The 21,007-nt window shown below is 39.2% G+C and overlaps 1 protein-coding gene across 10 annotated transcripts in view; it reads right to left on the reverse strand.

The window, feature by feature from the left end:
* Adgb (androglobin) overlaps positions 1-21,007 on the reverse strand; it is a 143,770-nt gene that overhangs the window by 98,830 nt on the left and 23,933 nt on the right. For 9 of the 10 annotated variants that reach the window (XM_063280793.1, XM_063280794.1, XM_039098478.2 and 6 more), the window contains 3 exons: positions 9,531-9,623; positions 6,875-6,946; positions 5,813-6,022 (listed from right to left, as the gene is read on the reverse strand). In XM_063280793.1, the coding sequence (XP_063136863.1) occupies positions 5,813-6,022; positions 6,875-6,946; positions 9,531-9,623 (375 nt within the window). The remainder of the gene's footprint in view (positions 1-5,812; positions 6,023-6,874; positions 6,947-9,530; positions 9,624-21,007) is intronic. The other variant, XM_039098492.2, reaches the window with a different exon arrangement.

The raw sequence follows: 21,007 nt of genomic DNA on the forward strand, positions 1-21,007 counted from the left end.
CATGAATCAAATGATCACAAATTATTATTTTTTGTTTTAGCTTACATGCCTCGATTTCTTATAAATTCATCTTTGCGTTAGCAAATATTTTCAGTAGTTATATCAAGTAAAAGATGCCCCACAGTATTCATAACAGGTGGCTAGGGCTATTGCTATTCAACACTTAGAACCTAGTGGGGGAAAGCCCATATATAAACAATACAAAATGTAGTATATTCAAAACACTCTAGGACCAGGAGAAAAGGCAACTCACTGTGCTAGCGGGAAGTCACAAGAATGTGACATTTGAAATATTTTCCTTCTATGGGACCTGGAATTCAATATTAGATTATTTAGTAGCTTGTATCTGTCTTTCTTCCTCAATAGATGACACAGGGCAAGATAGAGTTAAAGTTACAGGGTAAAAGCATCCCCACTCTTATAAATTCAAATGAAATAACAGCTGCAATAAATTCACAGAGAAATGAGCTAGATACAAGAAGACAAGTGCCTCACCCACGTGAAGCACCTTAAAAATGGCGTCCTCGCCGAGGTGGTTCACTTTCACTGTCAACTTCACACAACCTAGAGTTACCTGGAAAGAGGGTCTTGGTGAGGAGCTCCCCAGATCAAGGTGGCCTGTGAAAGACTTTGATTTAATTGAGTTGGTTGAGGTAGAAATGTCCAGCCTGAAAGTGGATAGTACCATTCCCCAGGTTAGACCCTGAACTATGATAGAGAAATCTAGCTGCACGTGAAGCTCCTGAGTATGGGTGTGACGTAACTGACTGCTTTGATTACCTGCCTTGACTTTTCTCCAATGGCAAACTATAATCTGTAAAAACTCTCAGGCAAATAAACTCTTTCTCCTCCATGTTGCTTTTTGTCAAGGTAATTAATTACAGCAACAGAAATGGAATTAGGGGTCTTGTGGAGCTAGAAAGTGGCCACCAAGTGGTGCTATGGGAACTAATGAGTAGCCATCATCCACTAAGTTAAAAGTCTCTGCTTCCAGTGATGAGACAATCTGGGAATAAAAGCTGTGACTATTTTCACAAACTGTGAAAATACTGAACGGAACTTAATTGCACCCTTAACTGGTTAAAACAGTGTGTTAAAATTGGCATATTTTGTCACAATTAAAAAAAATCTCTCACATCTTGATTGCAAACCATGTTATGAAGTGGCCAATTGGATTCCTATGAAAGAATTTTTAACTATCCTCACTAATTAGACTTAAACAAAAAGGCCTTTGATAAAATACAACACCAATTCACGCTAAAAAGTCTTGGAGAGACTGGGGTTACAAGACACATACCTAGACACAATAAAGGCAATATACAGCAAGCCAATAGGCAACATCAAATTAAATGGAGTGAAACTTAAACAATTCCAGTAAAATCAGAGATAAGACATGGCTGTCCATTCTCCACCTAGCTCTTTATTATAGTCCTTGAAGTCTTCACTAAAGCAGTTAGCCTGCTCTTTTCTGAAGAAGAAGTGAAGTGGGAGTGGATCCTGGGGAGATAGAAGCTCCTTTTGAAGAGAAACTTGATTTGTAGCTACAAAGGAAAAGCCCCCCCCCCCCATAATATGATCTATCTGGCTACCATGGTGTTTAAGAAGAAAAAGTTTATTTTTCAACTAACTAAATAAATGTTAAAATAAATGGGACCTCGTGAAACTTAAAAGCTTCTCTAAGGCAAAGCACATTGCCAAAAGTACAAAATAACAGCCTCTAGATTGGGAAAATATCTTCAACAGCCCTACATCTGAAATAGGGAGAAGGGTAATATCCAAAATATGTAAAGAACTCAGCAATCAACAAACCATATCACCTGAATAAAAATGGGGTACACAACCAAATAGAGAATTCTCAACCTTACAAATCTCCAATGGCCAAGAAGCACTTAAAGATATGTTCAACATCCTTAAGTCAGCACAGAAATACAAATCAAAATGAACCTGAGATTCCATCCCATACCCATCAGAATGGTTAAGATAAAAAAACTCAAGTGATAGCACATGCTGGCGAGGGTGTGGAGTAGGATGAACTCCATTGCTGTGTTCAGAATTTTGAACCAATTTTGCTGTTTCTCAGAAATTTGGGAATAGTCCTAACCCAAGACCTGAGCATATACCCAAAAGTTGCTCCCCTAAACCACAAGGACACTTGTTCAACTAATTCAAAGTAGCTTTATTCTTAGTAGCCAAAAACTGAAAACAACCTAGATGCCCCTCAAATGAGGAATGGATGAAGAAAATGTGGTTTGTTTACATAACAATGGGATACAACTCAGCTCTTAACATCAAGGGCATCTTGAAACTTGCATGCAAATGGTTAGACTGAGAAAATGTCATTCTGCGTAATGTCATCCTGAGAAACTGGGTAGGAGAGGGGATGATGAGAGGGCATGGAGCAAGGGGATCACATATAGGGAGCGTGGAGGACAGAGAATGGAGATCAGCGTGGGAGGGGAGGCGTCTCTACTATGTGCCAGAGATAGAGGTTGAAGGAGGCTCCAGAGAGCCTACGGGGGTAACTCTAGCCGAGACTCCTAGCATTAGGAGACATGGAGAATGAAGGGGCCACCTCCAGTAGCCAGGAGGACTCCCAGTGCAAGGATAAAGATACCACCCACAAAACCTTCAACCCCAAATATATCCTGTCTACAAGATGTACAGGGACCAAGACGGAGCAGAGACTGGGGGAATCAACTTGAGATCCATCCCCTGGGCAAGAACCAATCCCTGACACTATTAATGATACTGTGTTATGCTTGCAGACAGGAGCGTAGCATAACTGTCCTCTGAGAGGCTCCACCCAGACGCTGACTGAAACAAATGCCACAGACCCATAGCCAAATATTAGACAAAACTTGGGAAGTCATGTGGAAGAGTTTGGAGATGGATTGAGGAACCGAGAGGGGATAGGGATTACACAGGAAGACCAACAGAATCAACTAACCTGGACTCTTGGGGACTCCCAGTGACTGAACCAACCAAAGGACATACATAGGCTGGACCTAGGCCCCCTGCACAAATGTGCAGCTTGGTCTTCATGTGGGTCCTCCAACAACTGGAGCAGGGGTTCTCTCTGGATCTGTTGCCTGTCTGTGGATCCAGTTCCCCTAGCTGGGCTGCCTTGTCTGGACTCAGTGGGAGAGTGAATGCCTAATCCTGTAGGAACTTGACATGCCAGAATGGGGGAAGAGAGGAGAAGAGCAGAGGGGAAGGGATGCGGGTTTGTGAGGGACCAAGAAGAAAGCCATGATTGGGATGTAAAGTTAGATAAATAGATAGACAGATAATAAATAAATAAGTAAATAAATAAATAAATAAATAAATGAAAGAAAGAAAGAAAAGTATACGTGAATCATGAGTGTGATTCTTTAAATATGTTAATATTACAAAGAACTCAAATTTTCTATAGTGAACATGTTAACAGTCTTTGAATTTGTCTGCTAAAAGCATATAAAATTATAAAATTAAACATAGTATTTCCGGGGGGGGGATACAGTAACTGAGGAAGAGATCTTTCCATTGCCATTGTTTTACATCTTGAAAGCATTGCTCATTGCATTTAATTAATGGAAATAGCATGCAGAATTTATTTGAGCAGCAGGGTTGTAAGTGTTGCCTGATGGCTGATACCAGCCCTTCCCTCAGATGGGAGATGAGACCAGGACAGTTCAAAGCCACCCGGTGCATGAGACCCACTCTCAAAACTGACACAGCAGACAGCAAACCAGTGCTGCGGCCTCTGCTCCCAGGTGGGTTCAGGTGGTCGGGGAAGAGCTGGGGCAAGAGCGTGGGAAACAGAGACTGAAGTACCCGAGCATTTTGCTGTACCCCACAGTTCTAGAACCTTTAAATTAGATAATATGTGAATGAAGATATAAATCTCAACGAGAAATAATAACAAAAATTATTTTTCATATGAATACATGGATAACAACTGGGATAAATTATTGGTCTTGGTGTATGTGTTAACTCTTTAAATTTATTTATTTATTTATTCATTTCTTTTTCTTATTTACATTTACATTCAAATGTTATCCCCTTTCCCAGTTCCCCCTCTGAAAGTCATCTATCCCATTCCCCCTTGCTTCTGTGAGGATGCTCCCCCATCGACCCACTCCCTCTTGCCTCCCCCACCCTGGCATGCCTGTACACTGGAGCATCCAGCCTTCACAGGACCAAGGGCTACTCCTCCCATTGATGCTCGACAAGGCCATCCTCTGCTACATATGCCGCTGGAGCTTTGGGTCCCTCCATGTGTGCTCTTTAGTTAGTGGTTTAGTCCCTGGGAGCTCTGGGGGGTTCTGGTTGGTTGATATTATGGTTCTTCCTATGATGTTGTTATCTACTTATTAGAGGCACGTGCGAGCACAGAGACAGAGGGAGGCTGGCCACAGCATTCTGTACTTCAAGTGGGAAGCAATGGGCGAATCACTTCTTCCTCTCCTCTTGGGAGTCAAGGCAATATGGAAATCAGAAGGCACTCGGAAAGATGCCATGCGTCCCTGCTTCCTGCCATCATAGGCAGGTGGAAGGGGAGACCAATCTCTGTCCTTTATGCTTCAGTGTGACCCAATGTGCATGCAATCTGACCGATGTCAAAGAACCTGTACAGCTATCTGAGACTCCAGGCTGAACCTGTGCACACTTTCCTGAGGAAAAATACTCTGCTATGAAAATCACAACTCATTATTCAATGTTACAGTGCTGGGGGTTGGAAGGACTGGACCCAGAACTTTACAGTTAGGCAAATACTCTACCATTTGCCTCACATGCACAAATGTTTTCTTTTTAGTTTAACTTTTTTATTTGAGAAAGGATCTCATTAAATTACCCACAATAGCCTTGAACCTACTCTGAACTTCAGAATCTCCTGATTTAGCTTCGTGAGTTTTGGATAATTCAGGCATGTATTACCAAAGGCGGTTTTAAAAAAAATCAGAATTTTAAACATTAGAGGCCCCGAGGAAATGTGTTACCTCTAAAGAAAAGAGGTATAAAGAAAGAGCCATAAAGAAAGAGGCTCTGAGAGACCCATGCACAGAAGACAAAGAATCCCCATCAGACCAGAGAATGAAATTGCTCTACAGTGGAAAGAAATAATTACAGCAGAGGGGAGAGAGCGAAGAGGAGGACCAGCAATGGAGGAATAAGCCTCATCGTCAGCAGACCATGCTGACAGCAGGAGGGAGCCAAGTGCATTTTTAGGAACATGTTTCCTAAAGTTTTGCAGGCTGAAGGAAAGGACAGACAAGTATGTGTAGAAAGATCTGAAGAACTTTCAAAATAAAAAAAAAAAACATAAGAGGTTTGTGTCTAGAAAGGGACAAGAAAGAGGGGTAGGGGAGAGTACATCTTGTCTGAAAGAATTTACTTAAATTCTGTACTAACGCACATACATGCGAGTGTGGATAGAGCCCTTCTAGCTGGAGTTGCTTTAGAAGCGATAGAAATTCATCTACGGCTGAGAGACAGCACATGTCTATCAACTGCAAAACCAAGTAGCCACCGATCTCTCAATGATGGCAAAAGTAACCCATGTGGAACTCGCTGAGTTTCAGTGCTTGTCTGTGAACAGCAGCTCTGCGAGGTGCTCTTTGGAGGAGGCCACTGAAAAATCCCTGGAAATTGCTGAAGTCCGCCTCTAGTCTGGCTGCCCAATCACACTCCTAGAAGTCTGCCATAGAAGGCTAGCCTTCCTAGAAAACTTCCGAGACTGCCTAAGAGGACTAAATATGGCCTTTTATTCTGGTTTCTTATTTTCACTGGAAGGGCAAACGAATTCAAACGCACAGCAGCATGAACGACTTACCATCCAGTAGAGCTTTACGACATACTTCCCGTAGCTGTTGAACAAAGGCATGTGACCCTTCGCGGCCTTGCAGAGAGAGTATATGTGTTCCCAGGGTTTCCAGGGTAGAATAGGAAGCTCTCCTGAATTTCCCTTATAGTAATTGCTTAGGATCCCGCCATTGAATATTTTCCACACCGCATAGATTTCACTGATAATCCACCTCATAAGCTGAATGCAAAGCAACGAAAGTCACTGGTATTAATAGGTTACTTTAAAATGATATTGCCATTATAATGACATAGGATAAAAATATGTTTCCAAGAGTGATAATAAATTACACATACAATGTATTCATCATTTTGATTTCTGAATTACAGAAAAATCACAGGTCTTAATTTTGTTTTCATGACATGACATAATACATAAATTAAAAGACCCAAAAATGCTGACTTTACACTGACTGAGTTAGCCGAGTGTGTGCAGGTGTGTATGTGTATACACATACACACATACACATATACATATACACATATACACATATACACATATACACATACACACATACACACATACACACATGTACACATACACATACACACATACACACACACACATACACATATACATATACATACACACACATACACATACACACATACACATGCACACATACACACATACACATACACACACACACACATACCCATATACATATACCATGCATTCACACATCTGTGTTGGGCGGGGGACAGCTAACTGCCTCAGAGAACGCTAAGAATTTTTAGAACAAAGTAAGCTAAAATGGTCGATTTTATATGTTCTCAACATACAAGCAAACACTTTTAATTTGTTAGTCCATTCTGTGTGTATGTTTATTGAATCACTAAAATGTGTACCATAAATACATAAGTAGATGAAATTTTTAATTCACAGCTACGCTTCAAAAAAGTTTGGGGAAAAAAACCCCACTCAATTGTACCACAACTCAAAGACAAACAAGGGTGAATGCCAATGACTGCCCAGGAGACTGGCCAAGAAGCCATTCCTCAGTGGGGACAGTGGGCCCATAGCCCTACTTACCTCACTGCAGAGTAAATGTCCATTTGATGAAAACAAGTCAAACGTCATTTCATTTTTCACAACTACAGGAATCTGAAAGTTAAAAAAAAAAGACATTTATTTGAATAAAAAAATAAAAGAAACCTAACTTATTAAAAGACAGTTTTATGAGAGAAAAAAATCTTCCCCAGGAAAGTGCACATCAACTGGTTATCTAATGCCCAAAGTCCTGAATGATATAATCCACTCCAGAATGTTATAGGCCGCCACTCTTTATTAAGTCAATCAAGAGTGTATTAAGTCCCCTAGTAGGCTACTGAAAACAGACTAGTGCCTGGGAAAACTTGGTGGCCAGAAAGAGCAGGATCTTTAAAGGCAAAGAGGCTGAAATTATATCACACTAGGTGCACGGCTTTTATATACCTTTGATCTCCTAAAACATCAACAAGGCCATTCCTACAGAGGAATCAAACCATGTGCACACATCAAGATCCCTTCTCGGCAGGGAACCAGGGCCCTTTTTGGTATTGTAAAAAATAAAGCCTGCCAACAAGAGTACTGAAGTCATCTGTTTACAGGCAAATGTGGCTCCCAGGGCAAGAGAACCCTGACCTTTCTTAAACTATTACACTGAAAAGCATACATAGGAGTAACATTATTCAGACTCAGCAGGTTATATTTAAAAATGTATATGTATATGCAAACATGCATGTACATGCATATATGTGCCTATAACAGCGATCAGTAAGAGTATGTGGAAGTGTTTGGAGAAAGAAAGGGAAGGGTCAAATGTTACAATTAAAAAAAGAGCAACAGAAGTTAGTTTTATGAGACAGTTGGAAAGAAGGGAGATGTCATAGACCAAACCTCATAAAAAGTCTTGGTTTTATGAAGTATTTTGTCATTGTTTTAACCTTACTCATGAGTATATTTAATGATTCTGACTGTGAGTCTATACAACAAATCTTGAAATCCTATTCTAAAGATTTTTATTAGTTAGATTTTTCCCTTCTGGATGTTCTGTGCCACCCATTCTAAGATGATACATCCAGAAAGAAATCTTTGTGGAGGACAGGTAGCAGTGTGGAGCAAACGACCTGTTACAAGGTATGCGGGCGGAGAGGTTATCAGCCAAGACTGAATTTATTTTTAATACAAATGTAACGCTTAGACCTGAGGTCTACTAAAAAGTGGAGATCATTCACAAAACACCTATTTATTCAGTTTATAAAACCATTTGTGTCATTAGGGCATCAATGATTAATTTACAGTGAGCAGATTAAGAAGTATTAAAAAATCTATCACTTTCAAGTACATTATGTAGTCAGTGGGGATTTATATTCACGTCAATGTTGCCCGATATTGAAATTGATTTAGAAGCAGGTTTTGTGCATAATGGTCTCATTTGAAATGTCTTACAAGGAAGCATTCAAAAGACACTGTTGTTTTAGTAAATCACTCAACACAGATACAGCTTTTTCCTAATTAGTAAAAGGACTAAATTGCATTTTCCTGCATTAGTACCAGCTCTGATGGAGGCTAACACTTAGAAGAACAAAAACTACTTTGTATGGCAACAGAGACTCAATAGACTACAAATGCACAGAAAGAATGGGCTCCATTACCACTATTTGACTGGTACTAATTAATTTACCCTACTGGTGTTTTAGGCATTCAATGAAAACAGTAAGAAATTCAGCAAGGGAAAAAGCATTAGTGATAATTAAAACCCTAGAGACAAGAAATATACTCAAATTATTGTGGCTATTAAGATGTTAGACTAGAGCAACTAAAGTCTTGAGGTGTGTGAGAGCTGCTTAAAACAGAGCTGTCTCCACAAATACAAGATTCCTGTGACTGAGAGTGGAGTCTAGAAGTGAAGATGAGTTTCAGGAGATGCTGGGAGGATCCCTGAAAGACGGGAAGCCATGTGCAAGCCTCTTGGTTGGGAAAATTAATTCCAATAAACTCCAGAGGAAACAGACCTTCACAGCCTGTGATTTCATGCTGAGATGTAGAATCCACCAGTCAGAAATAGTGAATGGTTTTGAATAACATTTTTGGCTATCATCTGGTATTTTGGATAGATAGAAAGTGAAAAAACAAGGCTATAGACAAAAATACAATAATTTCCTGTTTGGTGTGTGTGTGTGTGTGTGTGTGTGTGTGTGTGTGTGTGTGTGTGTGTGCAAGCCTGTGTCCATGTATAGTATGTCTGCTGCGACACTTGAGTGGTATATGTGGAGGCCAGACGGCAACTCTTGTGTCTTCCTCAGTCTCTGTATACTCTGGGTTTTCTTTTCATCTGAAGATCTCTAATTCAGGTGGCTGGTTGGCTAGTGAGCCCCAGAGATTAGCATGTGTACCTATCTCCAGCACTGTGTTTATAAGCATATGCTGCCACATCTGGCTTTTCAAACAGGTTCGGGGCTTGAACTCAGGTCTTCATGCTTACACAGAAAGCAGTTGATCGTGAGTCTTCATAGTCCCCTCAATAATGGAATTAAAATACACTGATAAATATTAGCTTCTGAGTTAGAGGCCAAAGGGCAATTACTTTTGCTATAAACCACAGGGAAAACATGTAAATTACTTGAAGACTAAAAACTTTGGTCAATAAGATATCCCATCCTAGTAGGTAATATATATTTCATTCAATAGCGAAAATAATTCTTACTCGGCTAAATATAAAATCTTGCGGGCGTTTCCAGGAAAACACTTTCAATGACTGTGGTAATTCAATCTTTCCTTCAGGGTCTTCGAAAAAGTGCTAGATAAAGAAGAAAATTTAAAATTGACCTTTTAAATGTGGCTTTACTATCATAAAAATCCGATCTTAATAATAACCAACTAATATAAATATCAGATCAATATAGAAGTATTTGTAGAGTAATATGTGTGTAATTTGTGTTCAGAAATACCTAGTGGAATATTTAAAATACTGAAATTCAGAATGACCAGGGAAGCAACTAGGCTAACTGCATGTCTCCACCTCTCAGGCCTCCAACCCCAAGCCAAGTCTCATCCCCAGCCTTGCAGCAGATCACAAGCTTTGGCCTCTGCTCACTCGCTGCCCCCATTCCCAGGGGACTAAGCAGATCCTGGTGGAACATGGTGCTCCCTTTCCTCAGGCCCCTCCTACTAGCCCAACCCCATTCCTAAATGTCAGCTCCTAATACCCAGACATACATTTTACCCCTAGTGGCCATATCTACCAGAATCCCACCCACCCACCATAAGAACCAGAGAGTGCAACAGAAACCAAGGAATAAAACACCTATCCAACAAAGAAAAGACCAGATATCTACATTTAGAAAGATTCCCAAATCTATATGCCTAGAAAGTAGCAAAAAAACACAATCAATAACAGCCAGACCGATATGTCTCCACTAACGCCCAGGAACTCTACAACAGTAAGCTCTGAGTATTATAGCACAACTGAAGCACAAAACAATGAACTTAAAATAGACTTTGTGAATATGATAAAGATCCTGAAATAGGAAATAAACAAAATCTATCAACACACAAACAAATAGTTAAAGGAAATGAATATAACAGTTTAAGACCAAAAATAGAAACAATTAATAAAGAAATATCATACTAGGGAAATCTGAAAGTAAAAATTTTACTAATTTGAGCAGAAACTTCAAAGGTAAGTCTCAGTAACAAAATAAAAAAATGGAAGAGAAACTCTCAAGCATTGAAGACACCATAGAAGAAATGGATATCACAGTCAAAGAAAAAGTTTAAATCTAAAAAATTTCCTGACACAATATATCCAGAAAACCTGGGACATTATGAAAAGATCAATTCTAAAGACATAACGAATAAAGGAAGGAGAAGAAACCCAGATGAAAGGTACGGAAAATATTTTCAAAACATAAAAGATCATTTGTCTAACCTAATGAGATGTCTAAAAGATACAAGAAACATAAAAAGCATCAAATCAACTGTACCAAAAAGAAAGTCTCCTCCCAACATAATAGAAAACTAAATGAACAGAACAAAGAAAGAACATTTAACATTACAAGGGAAAATAACCAAGTAACTTATAAAGGCAGACCTATTGGAATCTGATTTCTCAATAGAGAATCTAAACCCCAAAGGGGTGTGAATAAATGTTCTACTGACTCTAAATACCATAGATATCAGCTCAGACTAATATACCCAGCAAAACTTTCAGTCCCAATAGATGAAAAGATAAAACATTCCATCTTAAAACCTAATATAAGCAATATCTATTTATAAATCCAGTCCTACAGAAGGTGTTAGAAGGAAAAGTCCAACCTAAAGAGGTTAACTACATCCAAGAAAACACAAGAAATGAATAATCCTAGACTAGACCATCAAAAGAGAGGAAACATACACACACGAACACCACAACAACAAAATAGCAAGGATTAACAAACACTACTCATTGATATCTCTCAACGTCAACATATCAATTCCCCAATAAAGAGACACGGACTAAGAGTATAGAGGTGAAAATGGGATTCATCCTTCTGTGCACCCAGGAAATATACCTTAACAGCAAAGATAGACATCACGTCATGCTAAAATGATGGAAAAGACATTCCAAACAAATGGACCTAAGAAGCAAGTTGGTGTTTGTGGCTGGTCTGGTGCTAAATTCTATACCCCAAGATCTGGTTTTCCTCAGACCAGAAAATTGTCATATATGCCAGCCTTTGTGGTGTAAACCTTGGTCCCCAATTTAAAGTTAATTGGTTAATAAAAGGCTAGAGCCTGTAACTGGGCAGTAAAGAGAGACAGCTATTACTTGATGGTTGAGTGAGGGATCTCAGGAAAGACATGAGGGAGAAGGAGAAAGGAGACAGAGAGGACGAGGCTGCCATAAGAGCAGATGGACCATGAGCCCATAACCAGGAGAAATAAATCCTGAAGATAGGCTGATAAAGCAAAAAGGCAGCCCAGGAGAAACTCAAAGAGTAAGTAACAGGGGATATATGGCTGGGCCATAAGTTAGAATATGTCAAAACCTGCCCAATCTATCCTTACAGCTTGTTCATAAAATACCAGGATTTTGTGTGTTTTATACCAACTAGTAGCTAGAATAAATAATTCATATATACACCGGTGTAGCTCTTTTAACATCTGACAAAGTAGACTTCAAACCAAAACAAGTCATAATAGATAGGGAAAGATGATATGTATTCATCAAAGAAAAGTCCACCAAGAAGACATCTCAATTATTAACCTTTTTGCACCAAACATAGGGGTACCCAAGTTCATAAAAGAAATGCTACTTCAGCTTAAATCACATATTGACCTGCACAGTCTGAAAGTGGGAGACTTCAACATCCAACTCTTACCAATGGACAGGTCATCCAGGCAAAACCTAAACAGAGAAATGCAGAGCTAACTGACATTATAAACCAAATGGACCTAACATTTACATATAGAAATATTTACCCAAACACAAAAGAATGTCTTTTTATTATTACCTGATGGGATTTTGTCCAAAACTCACTATGAATGTGGACACAAAGCAAACCTTTTATTTTTTTTTCCTTTTCTATTTTTCGGAGCTGGGGATCGAACCCAGGGCCTTGCGATTGCTAGATAAATCCCCAACACTGAGATAAAACCCCAACCCCCACAAAGCAAATCTTAAAAGATACAAGTAAACTGAAATAACCCCCTATATTATTTCACCTATCTGACCACCATGAACTAAAGCTGGACATCAACAACAGAAACAACAAAAAGCCTACAAATTTGTGAAAAGTCAGCTACTTACCACTGAATGAAAAATGGCTCAAGACAAAAATGAAGGAAAAATGAAAGACTTTCTAGAATTGAATGAAAATCAATACACAACATGCCCAAGCTTAAGATACATTATGAAGGCAGGCAAAGAGGCAAGTTCATCGCATTAGGTTCTACATAAAAAAAATTGACAGATCTCATTAGTAACTTAACATCACAACTGAAACTCCAGAAAAAATCACACCCCACAAACGTTGAGAGCAAAGAAATAATCTAACTCAGAGGTAAAACTAATAGAATAGAAACAACAAGAGAAACCAATACAAAGAATAAATGAAAAAGTTTGCTCCTTGAGAAAACAATTAAGATTGGCAAATTCTTATCCAATTTAACCAAAAGACACAGAGAGAATATCCAAACTAACAAAGTAAGATCAGAACAGGGGAACATAGCAACATACGCAGAGAAAATCCAGAGAATCATTGGGATACATTAAAAGCCTATACTTTACCAAATTGGAAAATCTAAAAGAAATGCCTAATTTTCTCATTACATACTGCTTACTAAAGTTAAATCAAGACCAGATAAATAATTTAAAGAGACTTATAAGCCCCAGTGAAATAGAAGAAGACATTAAATGTCTCCCAACCAATAAAAGCCAGGGCCAGATTGTTTTAGTATATAGAACTCTACCAGACTTTCAAAGAAGAGATAATGTCAATACTCCTCAAATTATTCTACAAAATAGGCATATACTTTAACATAAGAATCATCACCCAATTTATTTGATGAGGCCACAGTCATCCTGATACCCAAACCACATAAACACCCAACAACAAAAGAGAATTTCAGATCAATTTCCCTTATGAACATAGGTAAAAAATTATCAGTAAAGTTCTAGCAAGCTGAATCCAAAAACACATCATAAAGATCATCCACCATAATCTAGCAGCTTCATTCTGGAGAGGCAAGGGTGGTTCCACATGAATTTGCAAATATCACCTACCATATAAAACAAACTAAAAGAGAAACCCACATGATCATCATATTTAGATGCAGAAAAGATCTTTGACAAAATCCAATGCCCTTTCATGTTAATAGGACCTAAAGAGATTGGGGATACAAGAGACATACCTCAACATTGTAAAGGCAGATTACAGCAAGCACAGAGTCAATATGAACTTAAATGGCGAAAAATTCCAAACAATTCCACTAATATCAATAACAAGGCACTCTCCATACAGATTCAATATAGTACTTGAAGCCTTAACTACAGCAAGGAAGAGATTGAGAGGAAGAAGATTAGAAAGGAAGAAGCCAGAGTATCTTTAATTACAATTGATATAATAGTATGCAGAGTGTCCCTAGATACAAAATTAACATAAAATTCAGTGGCCCTCCTATACAAATGATAAATGGACTGAGAAATAAATCAGGGTAACAACAACTTTCACAATAGTCTTAAATAATATAAAAATCTTGGGTTAACTTTATCTAAGCAGGAGAAAGACTTGTATGAGAAAAACATTAAGACACTGAAGAAAGAGTTTGAAGGAGACACCAGAAGGTGGGAAGATCTCCCATGTTCATGTATCTGTAAGATTAATATTGTAAGAATAATTACCTTGCCAAAAACAATCTACAGATTCAATGCAATTTCTCATTACAATTCCAGTACAGACCTTGAAAGGACAATTTTTAGCCTCATATGGCAACAAACACACACAAGAACAAAATAATAAAGACAAACAAACAATAGCTAAAATAATCCTGAACAATGAAAGAATTGCGGGACGTATCACTATCTTCGAGTTGTACTACAGAGTTGTGTTATGATAAACAGTGTGATATTGATATTCACACAAGAAACCCACATGCTGATCAATGAAATTGAAGTGAAGACCAACACATAAATTTATTCACATGCAGACAACTGATTTTTGATAAAGAACCCAGAAATATATACTGGGGAAAAGACAGTATCTTCCACAAATGGTGCCAGCATGGCTGTATGTGAAAGAGTCCAAATATATACATAATTATCACCCTGCACAAAACCCAAGTCCAAATAGACCAAAGACCTCAAAATAAACCAAAATTATATGATCTGATAGAAGAAAAAGTGGGGAATAGCGTTGCACTCATTGGCACAGGAAAATACTTTCTGAACGGGATACTCTGAGCCCAGGCACTAGATCAACAATTAATAAATGAGACTTCATGAAACTAAGAAGCTCCTGTGTGTCAAAGGACACCATTATTCAGACAAAGTGGCACCCTACACAATGAGAAAAGTTTTTTTGGTTTGTTTGTTGGTTTGGTTTTTTTGTTTTTTTTTGGGGGTTTTTTTTTTTATTTTTTTTTATTATCTTGAGTATTTCTTATATACATTTCAAGTGTTATTCCCTTTCCCGGTTTCCGGACAGACATCACCCTCCCCCCTCCCCTTCCTTGTGGGTGTTCCCCTCCCAAACCTCCCCCCATTGCCACCCTCCCCGCATAGTCTAGTTCACTGGGGGTTCAGTCTTAGCAGGACCCAGGGCTTCCCCTTCCACTGGTGCTCTTACTAGGATATTCATTGCTACCTATGGGGACAGAGTCCAGGGTCAGTCCATGTATAGTCTTTAGGTAGTGGCTTAGTCCCTGGAAGCTCTGGTTGCTTGACATTGTTGTACTTTTGGGGTCTCGAGCACCTTCAAGCTCTTCCAGTTCTTTCTCTGATTCCTTCAACGGGGGACCTATTCTCAGTTCAGTGGTTTGCTGCTGGCATTCGCCTCTGTGTTTGCTGTATTCTGGCTGTGTCTCTCAGGAGCGATCTACATCCGGCTCCTGTCGGTCTGCACTTCTTTGCTTCATCCATCTTGTCTAATTGGGTGGCTGTATATGTATGGGCCACCTGTGGGGCAGGCTCTGAATGGGTGTTCCTTCAGTCTCTGTTTTAATCTTTGCCTCTCCCTTCCCTGCCAAGGGTATTCTTTTTCCTCATTTAAAGAAGGAGTGAAGCATTCACATTTTGATCATCCGTCTTGAGTTTCCTTTGTTCTAGGGATCTAGGGTAATTCAAGCATTTGGGCTAATAGACACTTATCAATGAGTGCATACCATGTATGTCTTTCTGTGAGTGGGTTAGCTCACTCAGGATGATATTTTCCAGTTCCAACCATTTGCCTACGAATTTCATAAACTCGTTGTTTTTGATAGCTGAGTAATATTCCATTGTGTAGATGTACCACATTTTCTGTATCCATTCCTCTGTTGAAGGGCATCTGGGTTCTTTCCAGTTTCTGGCTATTATAAATAAGGCTGCGATGAATATAGTGGAGCACGTGTCTCTTTTATATGTTGAGGCATCTTTTGGGTATATGCCCAAGAGAGGTATGGCTGGATCCTCAGGCAGTTCAATGTCCAATTTTCTGAGGAACCTCCAGACTGATTTCCAGAATGGTTCTACCAGTCTGCAATCCCACCAACAATGGAGGAGTGTTCCTCTTTCTCCACATCCTCGCCAGCATCTGCTGTCACCTGAGTTTTTGATCTTAGCCATTCTCACTGGTGTGAGATGAAATCTCAGGGTTGTTTTGATTTGCATTTCCCTTATGACTAAAGATGTTGAACATTTCTTTAGGTGTTTCTCAGCCATTCGGCATTCCTCAGCTGTGAATTCTTTGTTCAGCTCTGAACCCCATTTTTTAATAGGGTTATTTGTTTCCCTGCGGTCTAACTTCTTGAGTTCTTTGTATATTTTGGATATAAGGCCTCTATCTGTTATAGGATTGGTAAAGATCTTTTCCCAATCTGTTGGTTGTCGTTTTGTCCTAACCACAGTGTCCTTTGCCTTACAGAAGCTTTGCAGTTTTATGAGATCCCATTTGTCGATTCTTGATCTTAGAGCATAAGCCATTGGTGTTTTGTTCAGGAAATTTTTTCCAGTGCCCATGTGTTCCAGATGCTTCCCTAGTTTTTCTTCTATTAGTGTGAGTGTGTCTGGTTTGATGTGGAGGTCCTTGATCCACTTGGACTTAAGCTTTGTACAGGGTGATAAGCATGGATCGATCTGCATTCTTCTACATGTTGCCCTCCAGTTGAACCAGCACCATTTGCTGAAAATGCTATCTTTTTTCCATTGGATGGTTTTGGCTCCTTTGTCAAAAATCAAGTGACCATAGGTGTGTGGGTTCATTTCTGGGTCTTCAATTCTATTCCATTGGTCTATCTGTCTGTCTCTGTACCAATACCATGCAGTTTTTATCACTATTGCTCTGTAATACTGCTTGAGTTCAGGGATAGTGATTCCCCCTGAAGTCCTCTTATTGTTGAGGATAGCTTTAGCTATCCTGGGTTTTTTGTTATTCCAGATGAATTTGCAAATTGTTCTGTCTAACTCTTTGAAGAATTGGATTGGTATTTTGATGGGGATTGCATTGAATCTGTAGATTGCTTTTGGTAAAATGGCCATTTTTACTATATTAATCCTGCCAATCCATGAGCATGGGAGATCTTTCCATCTTCTGAGGTCTTCTTCAATTTCTTTCCTCAGTGTCTTGAAGTTCTTATTGTACAGATCTTTTACTTGCTTGGTTAAAGTCACACCGAGGTACTTTATATTATTTGGGTCTATTATGAAGGGTGTCGTTTCCCTAATTTCTTTCTCGGCTTGTTTCTCTTTTGTATAGAGGAAGGCAACTGATTTATTTGAGTTAATTTTATACCCAGCCACTTTGCTGAAGTTGTTTATCAGCTTTAGTAGTTCTCTGGTGGAACTTTTGGGATCACTTAAATATACTATCATGTCGTCTGCAAATAGCGATATTTTGACCTCTTCTTTTCCGATCTGTATCCCCTTGATCTCCTTTTGTTGTCTGATTGCTCTGGCTAGAACTTCAAGAACTATATTGAATAAGTAGGGAGAGAGTGGGCAGCCTTGTCTAGTCCCTGATTTTAGTGGGATTGCTTCAAGTTTCTCTCCATTTAGTTTAATGTTAGCAACTGGTTTGCTGTATATGGCTTTTACTATGTTTAGGTATGGGCCTTGAATACCTATTCTTTCCAGGACTTTTATCATGAAGGGGTGTTGAATTTTGTCAAATGCTTTCTCAGCATCTAATGAAATGATCATGTGGTTCTGTTCTTTCAGTTTGTTTATATGATGGATCACATTGATGGTTTTCCTTATATTAAACCATCCCTGCATGCCTGGGATGAAGCCTACTTGATCATGGTGGATGATTGTTTTGATGTGCTCTTGAATTCGGTTTGCCAGAATTTTATTGAGGATTTTTGCGTCGATATTCATAAGGGAAATTGGTCTGAAGTTCTCTTTCTTTGTTGGGTCTTTGTGTGGTTTAGGTATAAGAGTAATTGTGGCTTCATAGAAGGAATTCGGTAGGGCTCCATCTGTTTCAATTTTGTGGAATAGTTTGGATAATATTGGTATAAGGTCTTCTATGAAGGTTTGATAGAATTCTGCACTAAACCCGTCTGGACCTGGGCTCTTTTTGGTTGGGAGACCTTTAATGACTGCTTCTATTTCCTTAGGAGTTATGGGGTTGTTTAACTGGTTTATCTGTTCCTGATTTAACCTCGATACCTGGTACATGTCTAGGAAATTGTCCATTTCCTGAAGATTTTCAAGTTTTGTTGAATATAGGTTTTTATAGTAAGATCTGATGATTTTTTGAATTTCCTCTGAATCTGTAGTTATGTCTCCCTTTTCATTTCTGATTTTGTTAATTTGGACGCACTCTCTGTGTCCTCTCGTTAGTCTGGCTAAGGGTTTATCTATCTTGTTGATTTTCTCAAAGAACCAACTTTTGGTTCTGTTGATTCTTTCTATGGTACTTTTTGTTTCTACTTGGTTGATTTCAGCTCTGAGTTTGATTATTTCCTGCCTTCTACTCCTCCTGGGTGTATTTGCTTCTTTTTGTTCTAGAGCTTTTAGGTGTGCTGTCAAGCTGCTGACATATGCTCTTTCCTGTTTCTTTCTGCAGGCACTCAGCGCTATGAGTTTTCCTCTTAGCACAGCTTTCATTGTGTCCCATAAGTTTGGGTATGTTGTACCTTCATTTTCATTAAATTCTAAAAAGTTTTTAATTTCTTTCTTTATTTCTTCCTTGACCAGGTTATCATTGAGTAGAGCATTGTTCAATTTCCACGTATATGTGGGCATTCTTCCCTTATTGTTATTGAAGACCAGTTTTAGGCCGTGGTGGTCCGATAGCATGCATGGGATTATTTCTATCTTTCTGTACCTGTTGAGGCCCGTTTTTTGACCAATTATATGGTCAATTTTGGAGAAAGTACCATGAGGAGCTGAGAAGAAGGTATATCCTTTTGCTTTAGGATAGAATGTTCTATAAATATCCGTTAAGTCCATTTGGCTCATGACTTCTCTTAGTCTGTCTACATCTCTGTTTAATTTCTGTTTCCATGATCTGTCCATTGATGAGAGTGGGGTGTTGAAATCTCCCACTATTATTGTGTGAGGTGCAATGTGTGTTTTGAGCTTTAGTAAGGTTTCTTTTACGTATGTAGGTGCCCTTGTATTTGGGGCATAGATATTTAGGATTGAGAGTTCATCTTGGTGGATTTTTCCTTTGATGAATATGAAGTGTCCTTCCTTATATTTTGATGACTTTTAGTTGGAAATTGATTTTATTTGATATTAGAATGGCTACTCCAGCTTGCTTCTTCTGACCATTTGCTTGGAAAATTGTTTTCCAGCCTTTCACTCTGAGGTAATGTCTGTCTTTGTCTCTGAGGTGTGTTTTCTGTAGGCAGCAGAATGCAGGGTCCTCATTGCGTATCCAGTTTGTTAATCTATGTCTTTTTATTGGGGAGTTGAGGCCATTGATATTGAGAGATATTAAGGAATAGTGATTATTGCTTCCCGTTATATTCATATTTGGAAGTGAGGTTATGATTGTGTGCTTTTCTTCTCTTTGTTTTGTTGCCAAGATGATTAGTTTCTTGCTTCTAGGGTATAGCTTGCCTCCTTATGTTGGGCTTTACCCTTTATTATCCTTTGTAGTGCTGGACTTGTAGAAAGATATTGTGTAAATTTGGTTTTGTCATGGAATATCTTGGTTTCTCCATCTATGTTAATTGAGAGTTTTGCAGGATACAGTAACCTGGGCTGGCATTTGTGTTCTCTTAGGGTCTGTATGACATCTGTCCAGGATCTTCTGGCCTTCATAGTTTCTGGCGAAAAGTCTGGTGTGATTCTGATAGGTCTGCCTTTATATGTTCTTGACCTTTTTCCCTTACTGCTTTTAATATTCTTTCTTTATTTTGTGCGTTTGGTGTTTTGACAATTATGTGACGGGAGGTGTTTCTTTTCTGGTCCAATCTATTTGGAGTTCTGTAGGCTTCTTGTATGCCTATGGGTATCTCTTTTTTTAGGTTAGGGAAGTTTTCTTCTATGATTTTATTGAAGATATTTACTGGTCCTTTGAGCTGGGAGTCTTCACTCTCTTCTATACCTATTATCCTTAGGTTTGATCTTCTCATTGAGTCCTGGATTTCCTGTATGTTTTGGACCAGTAGCTTTTTCTGCTTTACATTATCTTTGACAGTTGAGTCAATGATTTCTATGGAATCTTCTGCTCCCGAGATTCTCTCTTCCATCTCTTGAATTCTGTTGGTGAAGCTTGTATCTACAGCTCCTTGTCTTTTCTTTTGATTTTCTATGTCCAGGGTTGTTTCCATGTGTTCTTTCTTGATTGCTTCTATTTCCATTTTTAATTCCTTCAACTGTTTGATTGTGTTTTCCTGGAATTCTTTCAGGGATTTTTGCGATTCCTCTCCGTAGGCTTCTACTTGTTCTCTAAGGGAGTTCTTTATGTCTTTCTTGAAGTCCTCCAGCATCATGATCAAATATGATTTTGAAACTAGGTCTTGCTTTTCTGGTGTGTTTGGATATTCCGTGTTTGCTTTGGTGGGAGAATTGGGCTCCGATGATGCCATGTAGTCTTGGTTTCTGTTGCTTGGGTTCCTGCGCTTGCCTCTCGCCATCAGATTATCTCTAGTGTTACTTTGTTCTGCTATTTCTGACAGTGGCTAGACTGTCCTATAACCTGTGTGTCAGGAGTGCTGTAGACCTGTTTTCCTGTTTTCTTTCAGCCAGTTATGGGGACAGAGTGTTCTGCTTTCGGGCGTGTAGTTTTTCCTCTCTACAGGTCTTCAGCTGTTCCTGTGGGCCTGTGTCTTGAGTTCACCAGGCAGGTTTCTTGCAGGGGAAAAGTTGGTCCTACCTGTGGTTCCAAGGCTCAAGTTTGCTCGTGGGGTACTGCCTAAGTCCTCTCCGCTGTGGCAGCAACCGGGAAAATCTGTGCCGCTCCTTCCGGGAGCCTCCGTGCACCAGGGTTTCAGATGATGTTTGGTGTTTTCCTCTGGCGCCTGGATGTGCACAGAGTGCAGTCTCTTCTG

This window comes from Rattus norvegicus, chromosome 1 (genome assembly GCF_036323735.1).
Source record: "Rattus norvegicus strain BN/NHsdMcwi chromosome 1, GRCr8, whole genome shotgun sequence".
NCBI lineage: Eukaryota > Metazoa > Chordata > Mammalia > Rodentia > Muridae > Rattus > Rattus norvegicus.